At 46.0% G+C, this 20,418-nt stretch overlaps 1 protein-coding gene across 2 annotated transcripts in view; it reads right to left on the minus strand.

Annotated features, from left to right (window-relative positions):
- STK32B (serine/threonine kinase 32B) overlaps nucleotides 1-20,418 on the minus strand; it is a 271,486-nt gene that overhangs the window by 97,466 nt on the left and 153,602 nt on the right. For both annotated transcript variants that reach the window (XM_074991720.1, XM_074991721.1), the window contains exon 5: nucleotides 353-390. In XM_074991720.1, coding sequence (XP_074847821.1) covers nucleotides 353-390 — 38 coding nt within the window. The remainder of the gene's footprint in view (nucleotides 1-352; nucleotides 391-20,418) is intronic.

Here is a 20,418-nt window from a genome sequence, read left to right on the forward strand (position 1 = left end):
GGAGCTTCTCTAGATGCCCTGTGCCTACTAGCCATATGGACACGTCACTTCTTCCTGGGCGACACCTGTGGTGGGTACCAACTGGGCACTCCACTTCCTCCCACACACCAAGCCTCTGCCCTCAGTGAATACCTGAACGTTAATTGCTTGGGTGGAGTCTCTCATGTGGCTAGAGGGGACTCTGTCTGGAGCCTATCAAGACAGCTGATAAACCTGACAGACAGGTCACTGCAAAGAGACCAGACCTTGCACATTAAACCAGCCTCTCAGAGGAGCTCACACAGCACTAACCACAGAGCCAATGGGGCCCTGAAATTGAAATATCATGGATAAAATAATCGTAGGAACTCACCATGTTCATCCAGCAGTATGTTGTCAGGTTTGATATCTCTGTAAAATAAGAAATGGAATTGCATTATATACAGTACAGAGAGAACATGTGCAAATTCAGAAGTGTTTCTCTTCTGTGCAGGAGAGCTGGGTCAGTAAAACCAGCCTACTTCCAAAGGAACACACACATTACCCCAAGGCAGATAACTCTATTGATGTCCTTTTAGTGACCCGAAGGAAGTGCATGCTGTGCAGATTCTGTTAGTTTCCATTTGACATGGCATCATTTTCACATGGCTTGCACCAAAATAAGTAAGTTAACAATCAATTATTCATTGTAACAGGTGGCAGGGAGAGGGTGTGATTAGCAGTGGGAAGTGCCCATTTGACAGGTCTGAACAAGGATGATGGGGTGGGGCAGTAATTGGGGTAGGGATGAACCTCCGTTTCCCACTCTCTCCTAATCTCTCATTTCCGCCCCATACTGTCTCACAGCATGCTAACCACCCCTGCAACATTCCCCATAAGGCTACGTACTCCACAGAGCAGAAGGACTGGGGGGATTTGGGCATTATTAAAGGGAGCATGGTCATGTAGGGGGTGGGGGAGGACAAGGACTGTGCTTATCCTGGGTGGCACTCCCCATCATGCCATCTTGAAGTCAAGTTGCCTTGAACTGAAGTCTCTGCTAATCTCAGAAGAAGTCATTTTGGACCATCTATGGTGCACAGGGGAGGTGTTGTGTGTCTTGCTAAAATTGTCACAGGATGCCACTGGATATACCCATCAACATCACAATTAACTCCCCAAAATAGCACAGAGACAGAATAAATTTACCACTTTGTGACTTCTAGATAAACTTAAGCCTCCTGGGGTGGATCCTCAATTAAAATTGTAAATTGCCAAAGTTCTGGTGACTTCAGTGAAGTTACAACGATGTACACAGACTGAAGACCTGTCCATTTGGGTAATTCACTTAAATTTTGTCTCTGCTGCCACATATCCTGTTTGGTTTTACTTTTTCCAGTTTACTATTCACCCTTACATTTTGTTAATCAGAATAATACATATTAATTCTCAAGACATGACTTTAGATAGATACCCAAAATTCAACATGTTCACAAGAAACATGAAATGGGTAGTAGATTAATTAAAATTATTTTCACAGCATATGCTGTTACAACGTCTACCCAAATATTTTCAAAGTCTCCTATATTTTCACACTTTAAGCCCAATCTGGCACTTTTGAAGTGAGTAAAGATACTTCAGCTTAGGTCTTTGCAGGCTGCAGCCTCCTGTTTCATAATGAAGTAGGTTTAGTAGCATTAGTGATGGAATTAAAAAAATCTTAATGGGATTTCTCATTTCAGGAAATACAGCTCAAGGGCTTGATCCAGCTCCTATTGAAATAAATGGCAAAACCCAGCATTGTTTCAGTGGGAGTAAGATTGGATTGGCGCTCTGTAAAATTAACCAAATGGGAATTCTGCTTCATAATCTTTGCTAGTTTTTCATGACTATGCAAAAAGGCTCTCGAGATTAATTATTATAAACTCAGTCCTTCGGTTTCAGGTTTGGTGAAGTTTACGCATAAGATAAATATTCGAAATGGTGTATGAGCATTAAACACTTATTATTTTATAAACACAAAATATCATTAAAAGAAATTGGATCTAGCCTGTTCACACTGTATATAGCCTCACAATAGCTATGATCTACTTGGTGAATGGAGATATGTTATGAAACAGTCAAATTATAATATTATATTTAAACTAATCTACCTGAGACTAATTCAGAGCATGGCTTATGCTTGCTGCCCACGGATCCACATATACTAGACAGGGGCCTTCCCCCACATAAGGGAGCTACCATAAAACCTGCTCCACTTATTTTATCTATTCTGAGGCAAGGCAGCATGTGGCTACAGACTTGCGGGAGGTTACCCTGGTTATGTCTTATCCAGGAAGGTAAACTTATCAATCACTAGCTAAGGAAATGTGACACTTGCATACTAGTTGGAAAGAAATGCATTTATAACAAGTACAGGGTGGATCTCTATAGTCCAGACTTCTGTAGTCCGGCATTCCTCTGGATACTCCCAGACTGGAGTGCACATGGGGAAAAGCCGGCCCCCTGCTCAGCAACTCCTCCCCCACCCTCCCAGAGCTTCTGGAGTTCAGCCAATAGCTCATTGGCAGCCCTCAAGCTCAGGGAGGTAAGGTGAGGCGTGGGGATGGAGGGATGCTCAGGGGAAGAGGTGGAGTGGCTGAGGAGCCCCATTATCTGGTGGCAGGAGGCCTAGGAGTGCAGTCTGGCAGCTGCAGGGCTCAGTGTTCTCCTGTGGGGCTGCGCTGGATTTGCCGCCATGGGGCTCCTGAACTGCTTTGGGGCCCTGGATAGGACCCACATCCCCATCCGCACCCTGGACCACAGTGGGGGAAGATACATCAACTGCAGGGGCTACCACTCTGTGGTCCTGCAGGCCATGGTGGACAGCCGGGGCTGCTTCCAGGATGTCTACGGGGGCTGGCTGCACACACGACGCTCGCATCTTCCGGAACTCAGGCCTGTGCCACCAATTGGAGGCAGGGACCTACATCCTCTGGGGGACACCACCGTGCCCCTCTGCCTCGTGGTGGATGCAGCCTACCCCTCCAGCCCTGGCTCATGCGCCTGTACACCAGCCACCTCAACGCCAGCCAGGAGAGGTTCAACACCTGCCTGAACCACGCCTGCCAGGTAGTGGAGAGGACCTTCGGCCACCTGAAGGGAGGCTGGCAGTGCCTCCTTGCCCGCCTGGACGTTGGCCTTCAGAACATCCCCCAGGTTGTGGGTGCGTGCTGCATGCTCCACAACATTGTCGAGAGCAAGGGGGAGGCCTTTGTCCAGGGGTGGGCCGTCGACGCCAGCATGGGCTTCCCCCAGCCGTCCGCCACACCCAGTTCCCAGGCCCATCACAAGGGGGTATGGGTCCATGAGGCCCTGCAGGCCCATTTTGATCAGGGAGACCCCTGAGCACCTCCCTGGCCTTCCCCGGAGGGCCCCCCCCACGCCACCTGCACTGCCCACACACTGCCTCCTCCGCCCACACACCACCCCCCAACAAGCACACGTCTCAGGTTCTTTGGAAAATAAAACTGTGAATTATTGAAAACTCGTAACTGTGGTATGTGCACAACCAAGACTTCAACCACTATACAAAGGAGGACAACTATATACAAGGGGAACAACTATATACAAGGGCCACAACTATATACAAATGGGGGCCCAGCAGATGGCTTGGCTGTCGGCCCATCAGTCTGGGGTGGGTGTAGAGGGGCGTGACCCCAGCAGGTACGGGGTGCGACCCGCCCCCCCCCATCCGCGGTCCCCAGCGCAGCTGGCTGGGGCTGGGAGGACTGGCAGGAATGGCTGGGATGCCTCCACTGGTCAGTCTTCAGCCCCAGTGGGCTCCAGTCCTGGAGGGCTGGCAGGCGGCACAGCAGGTGGGGCTCCAGGTGGCGAGGCAGGCGGCATGGCAGGTGGGGCGGCAGACAGCCAGGCAGGCAGTGTGGCAGGGGTCGTGGCAGGTGGGGTGGCGGGGGGCATCAGGTGGAGTGGCGGGAAGGGCGGCATGGGGGTAGCCGGGGGCAGGAGCCGGGTGACAGCTTCCCCAATCAACCCGACTATGTCCCAGAATACCCCCCTGAATTCCTGCTATGCCGCCCAGTGCCAGGTGCACTCCCCACTGTCGAACCTCAGTCTCTCCTCGGCCACCTCCGCCTGCCGCCAGAGAGCCGCCAGGAGCTGGGGGTCCATGGGGGCCACCCCCTGGGTCCAGCGGTGGCATGCCCATCCCACTGGCTTTGGGGGTGTCCCTGGGCACTGTTGGTGGCTGACCTCCGGCAGGGTCTTGGGGACCATGGAGGGTGCCTGGCTGCCTGGGGCCTCGGACGGTGCAGCTGTAGAGAGGGAGAGAGGGAGGGGAAGGCTGTTAGTACTGTGCCCTGGCCTGTGGCCCGTTCCTCACTGCCCCTCCTTGGGTTCTGGGTCTCCATCCCCGTCGGTGGGTGTGATGTCCCTGTTGGGTGTCCCTATTGCATGGTCCCCCCGCCCTTGGGGTTAGGGCACAGTGCTGTCCCTGGGTGCGGGTGCTGACAGGTGCTGATAGCCATGCCACTGTCCTGGGACCATGCTGTGGCTTGGCAGTTGTGGGTTGGGGTCCACTGGGGGTGTGTGAGGCTCCTGGTCGTGTCTGGTGCCCCTACCCTGTGGCCCAGGGGTGTGTGCCCTGTGGGGTACGTACCTGACCGTCCATTGCCGCGGTCGGGGGAACCCCGGTGGGCGGACACCCGGCTGGTGCTCTGAGAGGGGAGGTTTGTGAGGAGCCCCACCTCCTCGCTGCTGGACCCTCCTCCGCCATCCCGAGGCAGGACTCCTCAGGTGGGCCCTGGGTTGCGGGGCTGGCTTCCAGACCAGACTGTGGCTCCAAGGCCTGCTGGGACTCATCGACCATGGTATCAAGGGTGGCTGGGCGGGGGGAGGAGGTGTCCCGGGGGCCCAGGATGGCTTCTGGGACAGTCTGAGGCTGCCCCCACCGCTTACCCCTATTACAGGGAGCTCAGGCCCCTGCTGCAACTCCTTCACCTTGCTCTGGATGTGATCCGGAGTGCGAGCAGGGTGACCTTGGGCGGCCAAGCCTTCAGCCAGTCGGGCTAACACTTCCACGTTCTGCCGCTTGCTCCCCATCACGTGAAGCACCTCTTTCTCACCCCAGAGCCCCAGCAGGTCTCAGAGCTCGGCCTCCGACCAGGAGGGGCCCCGCTTCTTTTTGGACCCCCGGTTTGGCTGCCAGGGGTACCTGGGTCCCCTTGCGGGGGGAGCCCTGGGGGCTGGCTGGATTCCATGGCACTGGGTGGGATGTTCAAGGTGTGTAGAGGGCGTGCAGGGCTAGCACATGCGTGTGCTGCTGCCTGCACGCTCTCAGCTTCCTGCCACAGGAACTCTGGATCCGTGGTGCTCTAAGGGCTGCTGTGCATGGGGACCATAGAGCCCCACAGGGGCTGGACAGAGTGCCTCAGCCCCTCAGCTGATTGTCACCATGGAGGACCCCACTATTTTGAAGTAGCGGGACGCGGATCATCTACACACACCCTACTTTGACATTGAACGTCAAAGCAGGGCGCTAGTCCCATCTTCGGATAGGAATAGCGACTTCGACGTCTCGCTGCCTAACGTCAATTTCAATGTCAAAGTAGTGCACAGCGTGTGTAGACACGACGCATGCTACTTTGACATTGTGCCGGCTACTTTGAAGTAGCCGACTAGTGTAAACACACCCTCAATGAATTAACTTCAAGGTTTTTCATCTATTATGAATATCCACACAAATGAACTGGAGCTGTCAAATCAAGATTCAGGACCCCTGAGGTCCTAGCTCAAAGTAGAATCCCATTATACCTGCAAAAAGTAAACTAAGTCAGGCATTGAACTGTGCCTATTCCTTGTGCTGCTTCCATACAATTCACTATGCAGTGATTAGAAGTGCTGTAGTATTTGCCAGTTTTCACCAGTTCATTCCTTCTACCCTCTTTGCTCAGGATAAACTGGCTGCTACTCAGTATTTTGTTGTAAATAGCAGATTGATCCTAGAAGCTTGATTGTCTTAGTCATGCATAGGACAGAAGAAAAGCTATAAGTGTGCTATCACTTTTTGCTCACCATTGACAGTGAAACCATTTCAGCCTCCCTTTGTTCTCTAGATCCTAGAAAGTATCAGACTGGTGGTGTCTTCCAGATATATATACAGTCCAAAAAGAAAACATTCTACCAAATTTCAAAGTAAAAATTAGAAATTAATATCTGCTATAAAATCCAGAACAAGTGAAATCCTCAGTGGAAAGACGTTCTCTGTGCAGAGAGCAGGCCGACCAATCCAATGGGGATGGCATAGGGGCCAGTTGCCTCCTGGCCCCTTTGAACTGCTGCAGTTCTGCTACTGCATACAGCTTTGAGGGGAGGATGGGGCAGTACCACTGTTCGGGTGGCACTAAAGGCTAAATATATTAGCCCCACCCCTTCCACCCTTGGCCACACCCTTCCAGAGCTGGGACTCCTCCCACCTTGCTGCAGGTCTCGTGGCAGCTATGGGCACTGCTGGTAGAGAGCACGCAGTGGGGTTTACAACCACCGTGGGCCTGGGCCAAGTAGGGAGGGGGTCTGCCTCCATGCCCCTGGAAGAGACGGGGCCAGTGGCAGAAGTGGCAAGGCTTAGACCAGTCAGCCTTTAGCACTGCTCAGACTACAGCACTGGGCTCCCTACCCTCAGAGCTGCACAGAACAGTGGAGCAGCACTGCCACAGCATTGCAAAGGGTCCTGGAGGTCAGGTCACTGCCACTGCCAAAGCAGCAGCTGTGGCATCTGGAGTTCTGGGCCCTTGCCTCTGTGCAACTTCCCCCTTTGTCCCCCCGTTTAATGCCAGTGTACCCACATTAAATTGCTCAAGCTCATCCAAGTCATAATTCAAAGCCCACTGAAGCTGACCTTGAAGGGCTTTGCTTCAACCTCTTAATGTCTCCACTATTTCCTTTATCTTATCAATTTTCTGTGGCTTAGGTTGGAGAGGGGAGCATGAATAGTCTTTTAGAGCAGGAAGCCAACAACTGAGAGGAGCAGAACAACTGGATTTACAACCCAAAAACTAGGGCGCTGGAAAGAATCCATTCTAATAAATGATGTAAAACAATCAAATGGTCCTTCACAATTGCCTTTTTATTGTGCCATTTGTTGTTTATGACCCATCTAACATTTTTCCAGTAAATCAATGAGGTGGCATGAGGCTAGTAAACTTTAGCATCATGACATAGTGGTCGGTGTGAAGCCCATTTTTGAACCTCTGCCCTGATATTTTACTTACTGGGTTGGAAGAATGTCACAGAAAACATGCTGAACCACTGGGCACTGAGAAAGGTTCATTCAGATGGAATTTTGGCTATTCACCTTTAAGAACAGCCATAAGAAGATAAGAAGTCTTGTGGCACCTTATAGACTAACAGATATTTTGGAGCATAAGCTTTCGTGGGCAAAGACCCACTTCATCAGATGCATGAGCTGCTTATGCTCCAAAATATCTGTTAGTCTATACGGTGCCACAAGACTTCTTGTTGTTCTACAAGCTACAGACTAACACGGCTACGTCTCTGATACATAAGAACAGTTTACACAGGTCCACCTAGCCCAGTAGCCTGTCTTCTGACAGTGCTCAATGAAAGACATCCCAGAGAGAATGAACAGAACAGGTAATCATCGAGTGATCCATTCCCTGTAGCTCATTCCCAGATTCTGGCAAAACTGATGTGAGGGTTTTTAGTTGAAAGCGGATTATGGCAGGAACAAGGAGAACAGATGTTTACATCTAAGAACATTTTATTAAAAGTTCAAAGTCCTTCCCAAAAGGCTAGGAAGGATACTAACTACATGTTCAACCTCTCTAGTCTGGCAACCTTGGGCCCTGACTGGTACTGAAGCAGAGACCACAGGAGGTCAATATTGTCTAGCGGTAATACAAACACTTCCATGATTCCTGGGCTCTTAGAAGACATTTAGGGTTAAATTAGAGCTATATAACACCACAAAGCACTGAAGCTATGTCTACACTAGAAGCATCCGTCAACAGAAGTTACAATCCAGAGCCCTCTCATTGTCAAGGCCTTACTCAGCTGTTTCCCAACAGGATGATCTCCAAAATATTGGCCCCTAGTACAAAACCTGGGCAAATTAAATCCCAGTGTCCTCAAGCTATCCACAGTAAATACATAGATGAGGCACTGCCTTGCTCAACTGACTCCCCTTGTTCTCTAGTAGATTACAGCAAAGAACTCAAGCTAGTAAGTAAAAGGGATGAGGCAGATAGTACAGCTGATATTCAGAGGTGGCACTGCCTCACTCAGTCACACTTGTTCTCCAGCAGAGACTTCGCTCAGTTACTTCCCCTCTCACGAGCTTCTCGTCACAGGGCTTACACTTGTATGACAAAAGGAATCAACACTGCTGATGTGTAGACTGTGATTCTAGAGCTTCATGTCACATGGATCAATATGGGACCTTGCTGGTACCCATAAGTTCTGCTGTGTGATTGTGGGTATAGGATTTGAGAGAGTGCATGCCACAAATAACACTGCAAACAGCTTAGTCTGAAAGTAAACAACACAGAATATTTGTATGTTAATGGGTAACATTTGGATGAACATTCCAAAACTATTTTGTCTTCAGGTCTGGAAAATTTGGGCAAATAGGTGAACGTTACTAGTAAAACCAGAAATTTAGACTAAGTATCACTGTCAACATAAATACGCTTAGTTGCCATGCTACAGTAATGTTTTCTGTTATCCTACAATAATGTTTTCTGTTTCTGAAGATTGTGTGCAGACACTCTTTCTTCCAGTGATCCATCACCAAAGTGCTCTTTGATAATTTGTTTTGCAGGAGTCTGTTTACTTACCTAGCTCAGCTGCCAGAGATAGACCCGTATATTTGCAGATTTAATTGCAGAGATGTGAGGATGAAAAGCCTGCAATTTTCTAACATATTGACAGGCCATGAATATAGTTAAACTTGCAAATGAATGCAAAAAAGGCTACACACCTCACTTTCTCTCTCTGTACAACCTTTCTAGACTCAGGTGCAATTACTTCAAAGCTCATTTTAATTGTGCAGCTTTCACACTCAGTACTATGGAGAGTTTTGGCACTTTCACCTATTCTTATGCTCACAACCGTGTTTCAATTTCAATCTTCATCAGTTCATTTTTCCTAAATGTTTTTTTCCCATATTGTTTTCCCATTTTCATTTTGGTGAGAAGATAAAATAAAACATCGGCTCCTGTGCTGTATGTAACAACTCTTAGGAGAGGTAATCTGTAGCTATACATGATAATCACATAAGAATATAAAATGGCCATGCTTGGTCAGATAGATTTGACATATTTTAAAAAACTGTCCTCCAAGCTCTCCATAAAATTTTAGCTATGTCTACACTAGAAGCATCTGTCAACAGAAGTTACTGTTGACAGGGAAGTTCTACAGAACCTCTGTCGACAGATTTCATCTTCACACAACTTGCTCTGTTCACAGAGAACTGCCAGACTGCACTGCCCTCAGTGCCAGAAATGGCAGCTCTGCACAGAGGGCTGCCCGGCAACTGCATTTCAGTTGACAGTACTCTGTTACGCCTCAAATTTTTGAAGGATAATACTGTCGTGGCAAATGCAGAGTGCATTCAACAATCTGTCATCAAAACGCTCTGGTGTAGACCCAGCCAGAGAGTGGTGGCTGTATACAGACTTTATGGGACCACGGGAAATTAGCCACGTCAATGATAAGTGGGCATCTTGCTAACTAAAATCACGCTGGATCACAGATGTTGTCAGGCAATAGAGTGTCAGATTAGAGAGGTTCAACTTGTAGTCATTGACAGGAGGAATTACAAACTCTGGCACATTCAGAGAAGAGTGAGGTAATAGGAATAACGGAGCCTTGGTTGGATGACTCACATAACTGGAGCACGGTCATGGAAGGGTATAAACTGTTCAGGAAGGGCAGACGGGGAGAAAAGGAGGAGGAGTTGCACTGTAGGTGAGAGAGCTGTATGATTGCTGAGAGCTCCAGTATATGGAGGCAGAAAAGCCAGTTGAGAGTCTTTGGGTAAAGCTTAGAGGTGGAAGCAACAGAGGTGATGTTGTGGTTGGTGTCTGCTATAGACTGCCAGATCAGATGGATGAGGTAGACAAGGCTTTCTTCAGACAACTCAGAGAAACTTCCACATCACAGGTTCTCACGGGAGTCTTTAATCACCCTTAAGTTTGTTGGGAGACCAACATAGTGGCAGACAGAAAATCCAAGGAAGTTTCTGGAGAATGTTGGGGATAACTTCCTGGTACAAGTGCTGAAGGAAATGACTAGGGGCTGTGTGCAGCTTGACTTGCAGCTCACGAACAGGGAGGAGCTAGTAGGAGAAATAAAAAAGGGTTGCAACCTGGGCTGCAGTGATCACGAGAAGGTAGATTTCAGGATCCTGACAAAAGGAAGAAAAGTGAGCAGTAAAATACAGACCCTTGATTTCAGAAGAAAAGACTTCGACTCCCCCAGAGAACTGATGGGCAGGATCCCCTGGGAAGCTAATGGGAAGGGAAAACACTTCCAGGAGAACTGGCAGTATTTTAAAGAAACCTTATTGAAGACGTGGGAACAAACTATCCCTATCAGCAGTAAGAGAAGCAAATATGGTAGGGAATTAGCTTGGCTTACCAGGGAAATCCCTGGAGAGCTTAAACTAAAAAATGATGCATATAAGAAGTGGAAACTTGGACAGATAACTAGGGAGGAGTAAAAATATATTGCTCAAGAATGCAGTGAAGTAATCAGGAAAGTGAAAGCACAACAAGAACTGCAGCGGGCAAGGAATGTGAAAGGTAACAAGAAAGGTTTCTAGAGGCACGTTAACAATAAGAGGGTGATCGGGGAGGGTGTGGGGCTGTTACCAGATGAGGGATGTAACCTTGTGACAGATGATGTGGCAAAAGCTGAAGTACTCAATGCTTTTTTTGCCTCTGCCTTCACAAAGTCAGCTTGCAGTCTACTGCACTAGGCAATGCAGTATGGGAAGAAGGTTGGCAGCTCTCATTGGGAAAAACCATGTTAAGAGCTCTTTAGAAATACTAGACATACACAGATCCATGGGTCTGAATTTAATGCATCAAAGGGTTATAAGGGAATTGGCAAATGACAGTGCAGAGCCTTTGGCTATTATCTTTGAAAACTCATGGTGATCGGGAGAAGTCCTGAATGGGGACTGGAAACAGACAAATATAATGTCCATCTTTAAAAAAGGAAAGAAGGACAATTCAGGGAACTACAGACCAGTCAGCCTTATCTCAGTTCCTAGAAAAATCATGCAGGGGATCTTCAAGGAATCCATTTTCAAGCACTTAAAAAAGGGGAAAGTGATCAGGAGTAGTCAACATGGATTCAACAAGGGCAAGTCATGTCTGACCAATCTCATTAGCTTCTATGATGAGGCAAATAGCTCTGTGGATATGGGGAAGTCAATGGATGCGACCTACCTTGACTTTAGCAAAGCTTTGATGCAGTCTCCCGTAATATTCTTGCCCATAAGTTAAAGAAGTATGGATTGGACATATGGATGCAAAGCGGATAGAAAGCTGTCTAGGTGGTTTGGCCCAACAGGTAGTGATCAATGGCTCAAGGTGTGGTTGGTGGTCAGTTTCAAGTGGAGTGCCTCAAGGATCAGTTCTAGTGCTGGTAGTGTTCAACGTCTTTCTTAATGACCTGGATGAGGGAATGGATTGCACCTCAACAAATTTACAGAGGGGACAGGTAGGTAAGTTGAAGGGTAGGGATAGGGTCCAGAGTGACCTAGATAAATTGGAGGTTTGGGCCAAAATAAATTTGATGAGGTTCAACAAGGACAAGGGCAGAGTCCTGCACTTGGGAGGGAAGAATCCCAAGCAGTGTTACAAGCTGGGGACCAACCTGCTAAGCAGTACAGCAGAAAAGGGCCTGGGGATTACAGGGGGTAAGAGGCTGGATGTGAGTCAACACTGTGCCCTTTTAGCCTAGAAGGCAAATGGCATATTGGGGTGCATTAGGAGGAGCATTTCCAGCAGATCTAGAAAAGTTATCATTCCCCTCTACTGGGGACTGATGAGGGCACATCTGGAATATTGCATCCAATTCTGGGTCTCCCTGTATAGAAAGGATGCGGATGCATTGGAAAGGATCCAGCAGAGGGCAACAAAAATGATTAGGGGGCTGGAGCACATTACCTACGAGGAAAGGCTGAGGAATTTGGACTTATTTAGTTTGCAGAAGAGAAGAGTAAGGAGCGGGGATTTCACAGCAGGCAGTTGAAGGAGGGCTCTAAAGAGGATGGAGAGAGGCTGTTCTCAGTAGTTGCAGATGGCAGAACAAGGAGCAATGGTCTAAAGTTATAGAGGGGGAAGTGTAAGTTGGATATTAGGAAAGAACTATTTCACCAGAAGGGTGGTGAAACACTGGAATGCTTTACCTAGAAAGGTGGTGGAATCTCCATCCCTAGGAGTTTTTAAGCCCCAGCTGGACAAAATCCTGGCTGTGATGATTTAGTTGGGGTTGATCCTGCTTTAGGCTGCGGGCTGGATTAAATGACCTCCTGAGGTCCCTGTCAGCCCTAGGATTCTATGATCTATAAAATAAGAGGTTAAGTTCTGCTTCCTTGGCCTGCTGGTCTCCTTCAGTTCTGCCTTTTCAGCAGCAGCCTGAAGCATAAGGTCACACAACACATCCTATTTATCCAAGGCCGCCTCTGTGCCCTTTGCAGCCATTCAGCCAGTTATAGCAGGGGAGGCTGGGATCCCAAGATTAAATTTTTGAAACCAAAATGCAACATTTTACAGAGGGCCGATTGTCAGTACTAGACAGAACACAGACACGACTCATTTTAACCACAAGCACTGTTCCCATACCTATCACTGACTGGGTGTCCAAGGGTGAGCACACATAAGACCCAAGACCCCTAAAATGGTGAGTTAACCACCGGAGCAGAGGAATTCATTGGTGCAGGGCCTTACTGTAGTCTGGGCAGGTGTGTTTTGGGGAGAGCATACCTTGCAGGGGAGCCTTATAATAAGTAATGTTAACACATTTTCCACAGGCTCTGTTCACTCTGGAAGATATTTTGCTATTGAGGGTGAGAAGGAAAGCAAGGGGTTTTTTTTTGCAAGACTGCAGATTCCATCTTGGACTTTACGCCACTTACCTGTTTGCACAGTGGTGTGGAAATGTTCTCCTTAATGGAACAATGAACACAGCAGCTCTGCCAAGGAACCTGTGGAGGCAGAATTCCCAGCAGCTGCGTGACACTTTTGATGAGATCGGTTAGGCTGATTACCATGAGGCAGGAGAACCATCAATACCCTGTTTTGCATCTGAGTAGATCTAAGTCAGCAGTAGTAGCACATAGATCCAAGCCAGTTGTACACAACTCTCCCACCTCTGAAAACTCGCTTCAGTGCTTTCAAAAATCAAAGCGTATCAGGCGTATCCTCTGTGTTGTAACTCGCCAGTGTAGATAAGTCTGATTGGTCAGCTTAATCAAATGCAGCCAGAACAAAACTCTGAGCATCTTAGGCTCCTTTGGCCAGACTGGAGGCCCCTTTCTCTTGCTCTTGTAGTCCCAGACTGGGTCTGAACTGCTCTGGCCAAGCAGTTCCTTTTATCTAAGCCTGCCAGGCTCTGATTGGCCCCTCTGGGCAGGCCTGGGAAGTCCCACCTTTGTACTTCCTTTTCCAGAGCAGCATGGAATAAGATCTTGAGGTCCCCAGAAGGGATCAGCAAAGGGCAGGTATGCACCATCTCACAGAAGAAACTGACTTGCAAGATACAACCTATTGGAAGAAAAAGTTTGAATTGCTCACACACAATAGAGAGAGAGGCATGTGTGCAGCTAAATGCAAATATCTGCTTATTGGGCCACCACTGCATACTGAGCAAGGTTGCATTAAAAAGTGCTAAAGAGATAATTATATTCAAAAAATTTAACTCCATAATATAAATTAAATGGTATGTCCTTACTACAAATACTGCATTCATTTCCTCCCCAAAAGGACATAGAAGAAATAGAAAAGATCCAGATAAAGGCAAAGCAAATATAAGCTAGGGAAAGACATTACACAGACTAGGACTATCTAATTTACAGATCATATTTGTAAAAGGGAACATGATGGGGTAAATAAACTAAATCATAGCACAGAGAAGGTCAACAGTACACTTCAGTTTCCACTCTTATAATTCAAGAAAAAGGTGAAACCTAGTGATATTGGGAAAATACTTTTTATATACAATGATGTAAATATTGTTGTACAACTTACAATTGATCTGTGAAACTCACTGCCACAAGACATAATTGAGACAAAGAGCTCAGTAAGATTAAGAAAAGGTCAGAAATTTCCATGAGTAAAAGGCATATCAGCTAGTGTTCCATTAGCTAAGATAAATATAAACACCTTAGGAAAGCACTTCTGCAATCATACAGCTGCTGGCTTTTCCTACTTTGTTGAAATCCATTACTAATAATGTTGTTACTCAGCCTGAGGGAACTGAAGAACTAACATTGGCCATCTGTTTTTTCCTGCTTTCATATTCTGCAGCAACCACACAATTACCAGTCTTAGCTGCTGCCATTTTCCAGGTTGTTCATAATTTCCTACCAATGACATAATTTCCCTTCTACTTTGCCAAAGCGCTTTTTTTTTTTTTTTTTTGAGAACAGAATTCTTTTGGCTGGCAGCTGTTCATTGCCATTGTAAGCTATTTTCTCAGATTCCTGGAGAAAATATTCACACCTGCACTTGCCAACAGTTCAGAATGTCTATTATCTCATGTTTAACAGTTGCTATTCCACTCCTTGGCTCTTGCAGAAATCTCAGATATTATTTCAATTTCCTGTCCAATGATTGTTCATTCTTTTTCTTGGTGACTTTCTGGTGATTTTCTCAAGGAGATTTCCCATGTCCCAAGCATTGGAAATGTAGGTGATTCTACAGGAATGAGTGTAAGCAAGTTTAAACTGTATCTGACAGATGTTTCAACAGCATGTCAGTACAGCATCATATTCTAAAGATTTATACTATGGGTTGTGTCAGCAGTGAAAGAACAAACCTTAGTTTTTATGGTGATTACATATGAGGCTATGTCTATACTAGGGAAATAAGTCAATTTCAGATATGCAGTTCTAGCTATAGCATTTGTGCAGCTAGAATTGATGTTACAGAATTGACTTATTTCCCTAGTAAAGACTTAGACACTATACTCTCATGTTGACCTCCCTTACTCCACGCAATAGAGTGGAGTACAGGGGTCAACTGCCAACCCCAGAAAGATTGATTTTGCCGCATCTTCACCAGATATGCAAAACAAACTCTGGAAGTTCGACCCCGAACGGCTTAGTATAGACAAGCTCCATATAGACAATGAAAGCCAGTGGTGGGGACTCAGCTTTTTGCTAATCAGGGCAGACTTACAAAGCAAACCCCATGTTACATCATATTATGAAATGAAGTCTTATTCTTTAGGGGTCACAAGGGTCACATTTTCAAAAGGGGACTTTAATGTTAATCATCTCCATTTTGAGTTACCCATCTGAAGGTACATACAGGCCTGAATTTTAAAGCAGCTAAGGTCCCACTATTCCATCTAAGTACAATGGGAACAATGGTTTCTCAAAAACAATAGAAGTCCTGTGGCACCTTATAAACTAACAGATATTTTGGAGCATAAGCTTTCATGGGCAAAGACCCACTTCATCAGATGCATGTGTTGGGGGGAGGGGTTTCAGAAGAGGATTTAAAGAGGGAGTCTGAGTAAATGGTAGGGCCAGAGCTGACAAGGTCTATTCAGTCAGGGTCAATGTGGCCCATTATCTGCAGATAATGTGGAGTCGTGAACATCAAGAGAGGAGAAATCAAGTCAGTTCAGTCAGGTGGGATATGGCCCATTATCAGTAGCTAATGTAGAGATGTGAACATCAAGAGCGGAGAAACTGCTTTTGTAATGGGCCAACTACTCCCAGTCTCTGTTCCATCCTTGGTTGATGGAGTCACATTTGCAAATGAATTGCAGCTCAGAAATTTCTCTTTCCACTGTATTTTTTAAATTTTTTGTTGTAGAACTGCTACTTTTAAATCTGTTACTGAGTGTCCAGGGAGATTGAAGTGTTCTCCTACAGGTTTTTGTATGTTACCATTCCTGATGTCTGATTTATGTCCATTTATTCTTTTATGTAGAGACTGTCCAGTTTAGCCAATGTAAATTGCAGTGGGGCATTGCTGGCACATGATGGCATGTATTATATTAGTAGATGTGCAAGTGAAAGAGCCCCTGATGGTGTGGTTGATGTTAGGTCTTGTGATGATACTGCTGGTATACATATGTGAGCAGAGTTGTCAGCGAGATTTGTTGGAGGGATTGGTTCCAGATTTAGAGTTACTGTGTTGTGATCTAAAGTTGCTTGTGAGGATTTCTTTAAGGTTGGCAGGCTGTCGTCTGTAGGCAAGAAGTGGTTTCTCAGTATCTCTAGTTGTCTCAGTTTGGGAGTTCAAAATTGAAATGCCCATAATGAAAGGCATATTTTGAAAATTTGGCCATAAATTCCCAAAGCCACAGCTGGTGTCTGCAGGAGCTGAATTAGAATTCATGAACTACTTATCTGTGGATGCATATCCAAGCCCCCAGGATGCACTTTTTAGAATAGCTTCCTTTTGGCAGGTTTCTTTTCTCAGGCCATGCTAGAATGCTGCTCTGTTCAAAGGGCAAAGTCTAACCTGCTAGTAAGGAGACAGCATAGTCTCTACGCAGATGCCCTCTGGAGGTCAGCCTGAGTATCCAGCCTGGGTGGGTCTTAGCAGGTGTGTAGAAAGCAAGAGGGGATGGCCTTTCCTCATACACTTAGGAAGAAGTACCTCCTGAACTGCTCTGTAAAACCTGCTCTTGCCCATTGGAATAGACTCTGCTGCCCTCTACGCAAACCTCCTGCAGCAAGAGGAAAGTAAGGTGATGGTGGGAGCAACTCAGTTATAGGCTCATGTTGGCCTGTTGATACATTGCATCCTGTGCACTTAGAGCTGAGGTCCACTCTGTGCACAATGTCCTCACTCCTGCACCAGTCTACTGCCTCCAGCCCCCACAGTCATCCAGTGGAACTGCCCTGGCTTGTTCACATGAGGCGCTGTGTATGTGAGTCGGCTTGAACCCTTGTACTTGGGTGGAGCATAGGTCATCTACAAGACTCCTCCTCTTCACCCTGTCTCGGGACAAAACTTCTAGCTGACCCCAGGAATACCCCAGTTTTTGTCCTTCAGTCTCACTAGATCTTCTCTACATTGCACAAGGTCTTCCTCTTTTGCGTTTTCCTTGCAGGTTCCATTTGAGAGTTTGATGGGTTCATACCAAAAGAATAATAAAAAATAGATTCATCAAAGGAAGCTAGATCAACTCCTCCTATTGACTGCTAAAATTCACAAGATTGTAATTTTAAATAGCATGACACCTTTTATGGAATATTTGATGGAGGAAGTTTTCACAATTTTTTTTTCTCTAGCATGAGCTCACTGTGTTTGTTCAGCGCCTATAGCAACCAGTGCTTTAGGAGGAGTATGAAGAAGATCCCAGACAATGTTGGAGCAAGGAAGCATCCTTGTTTGATGCCACTCCTGATGCTGAAAACATCCGATAATGTGCCGTCATATTGGATGGTTCCTCTCATGTCTTCATGGAAAGACTTGAGTAACCATGGTGTACAGCCTATCTCGTGGAGCAGTTTGAACAGTGCACCCCTGCTGACCAAGTCAAAGGCCTTGCTCAGGTTGATGAAGGCAATATAGAGTGGCTTCCTCTATTCCCTGCATTTCTCCTGCAGCTGCCTCAGAGGGAAGACCATGTCAACAATAGATCTCTCTGCGCGGAATCTGCACTGTGATTTGGCATATACCCTCTCAGCAATCTTCTGGAGTCTGCCAAGGATGACGCGAGCAAACAGTTTACCAGTGATGCTTAGGAGGGAGATTCTACGGTAATTGTTGCAGTCACTTCTGTCTCCTTTGTTCTTATACAAGGTTACAATGTCAGTGTTACGCACATCCTGTGGAACCTCTCCCTCTCTCCAGCACAGGCACAGCAGCTCATGTAGGGGTTCCAGGAGTGTGTCTGTGGCACACTTGATTACCTCTGGTGGTATACCATCCTGGCCCGGGGCCTTTCCTACTGCAATGCTGTCGATGGCTTTCTTCAGTTCATCCACAGTTGGTTCCTGGTCCAGTTCGTCCATTACTGGTAGGAGCGCTACGTAGACTGAAGGATGCTACTACTACTACTATAGCAACCAGACACTAAGTGGTCTTAGCTTTCACACAATAAGGGTCCTGATCCAAGCTCACTGAAGTTAGTGGAAAGACTCCTACTGGCTTTTGCAGGCATTACTTCAGCCCTAACTAAGCTCTAGCTCTTACATTTATGGCATAAACATTGGAAAGTTAGAGAAAATATATTAATCTTCTTGCTGGAAGATTGTGGCATAATATTTTATTTCTTAAAATTCAGAAAACATGTAAGAACCCCCAAAAGAGAGAAAAACAAAAGCAGGCTGCTGCCTACATCAAAAAATCATAAATTATCCACATTACTCTACGATCGCTGCCCGCTGCTAGGCTGTGGTCACATGGCTCTTTACAGAGCTCCCAATCAGGAAGCTATTAGAATGTAAAGTGAACGATCATAATTTTAACACAACATTCAGTAAACAACCTCAACTCTTTGTTTTTCAGTGCTGATATGCAATTAATGAAAATAAACCCATGGCTCTACTTTAACAATGTGCCATATGGAATAAACAGTGAAAAACAGGACAGAATTCACTGTACATTTAGTACACTTTAATCCCTTCCTGTTTTCTTAAATATACAGCTAGTTTTTTTATTAATTATTTTACTCTTTAAGCAGAAGTAGTTCATAGAAGTAAATCTTATATTTCACCTAGGAGAAAGATGGGTATTAAATTAGAGAAAAACAACCCATCAACAACCTCTTAATCTACAAGGTGTCACATGATCTCTGTGTCACATACTGTACTTTTCCGTTTTGTCAAAATATTCCCCATAGCAATGACCAATCATGTGCACAAGTTTTAGTCTAGGATGTGGAGAACACTGTACAAAGAGAAGCTGTCTGGAATGAATAATAGTACAAGATGATGTCCAGCAGTTAGCTGTCACCATTAAAAAAAAGAAAGTCCAGGTAAAAAGAAGTGAATTATGGGTGAAATATTGAAGCCATGCAAGGATAAATATAAACCTGACCCTGGAGTGTATTTGATCCACTTGTAACTTCAGAGGCACTGAGACCATTGACAAGGGAAAGTGCAGTCTCTGCTCTACACATTTAGCTAAGACGGAAAGGGCTTTTAGCTCATGTGGTAGAGCCCAAAGCTTTAGCCTCTAAGGTTGCAAGTTCATTCCCAGCTGCCAGCAATCCAGGTTTGCTGGTCTTACGCACTAAAAAAATAAATTATTACAGATGAGCTCTTCTCTAACAGGTTGATACAGCAACAAAATTCATGACTGGAGCTTTAATATTTTACACTGAGTCACACCGAAATATACTGCACATTGACCAGCCATATCCTAAGGGGCTAATTTGACCTGGGTAGTTTAGGGCAAGTTTGAAAAAAAAAAAAAAAAGATTAACATTACCTGTGTGACACATCCAAACCATGACATTAATAAGGAAAGCAGATTATAAAAGGCAGTGTGCTTCTGACTTTGTATCTCAGTTGAAGCATGAGGGCAGGTCTACACTAAGCAGTAAGATAATTGTAGATACGAAATTCTAGCTACAGAAGTGCATAGCTAGAATCGAATCGACTTACTTGTAAGCTACTTACTCAGCCATATTCACAGAGGGAGGTCGACGGGAGAAAATCTCCCATTGACCTCTCTTACTCTTTGCAATATTGAGGACTACAGGGTCAACCGCTGACCCCAGACAGTTCAATTTTGCATATCTCTACCAGGTACACCAAACGGAACTCTGGAAGAGCGCCTTAGTCAGAGTCAATCTTTCAAGCAGTCCAGACCTACCCTAAGATGTGGTGTATTCCACTGTTCACAGGCTATGCTAAAACTATGGCAGGATGTTAGCCAGATGGGCATTGTCTCAGCACAATAAGGTCCAGTGTGATGAATGATCTCAGCTGTATGGAGAAAGCATTACATTGCCAGGGTTCTGGCCCCATCATGTATGTGCCTGAAGAACACACTCCAGTGGAAACAACTCAACTATTTTCCTTTCTCAAGACTTTCTACAGGTTGAACCTCTCTAGTCCAGAAGTCTCATCCGGCAACATCCATAATCCAGCATGATTTTAGTTAGTTGGATGACCCCTTATCATGGATGTGGCCAAGTTTCCTATGGTCCCATAAAGTTTGTTTCCACCCCCAAGTCCTGGCTCTCAGTGTTCTGTGCTGTTATTTAGCTATAATTTAACTCTAAATGTCTTCTAAG

This window comes from Carettochelys insculpta, chromosome 4, assembly GCF_033958435.1.
Source record: "Carettochelys insculpta isolate YL-2023 chromosome 4, ASM3395843v1, whole genome shotgun sequence".
NCBI classification, from domain to species: Eukaryota; Metazoa; Chordata; order Testudines; family Carettochelyidae; genus Carettochelys; species Carettochelys insculpta.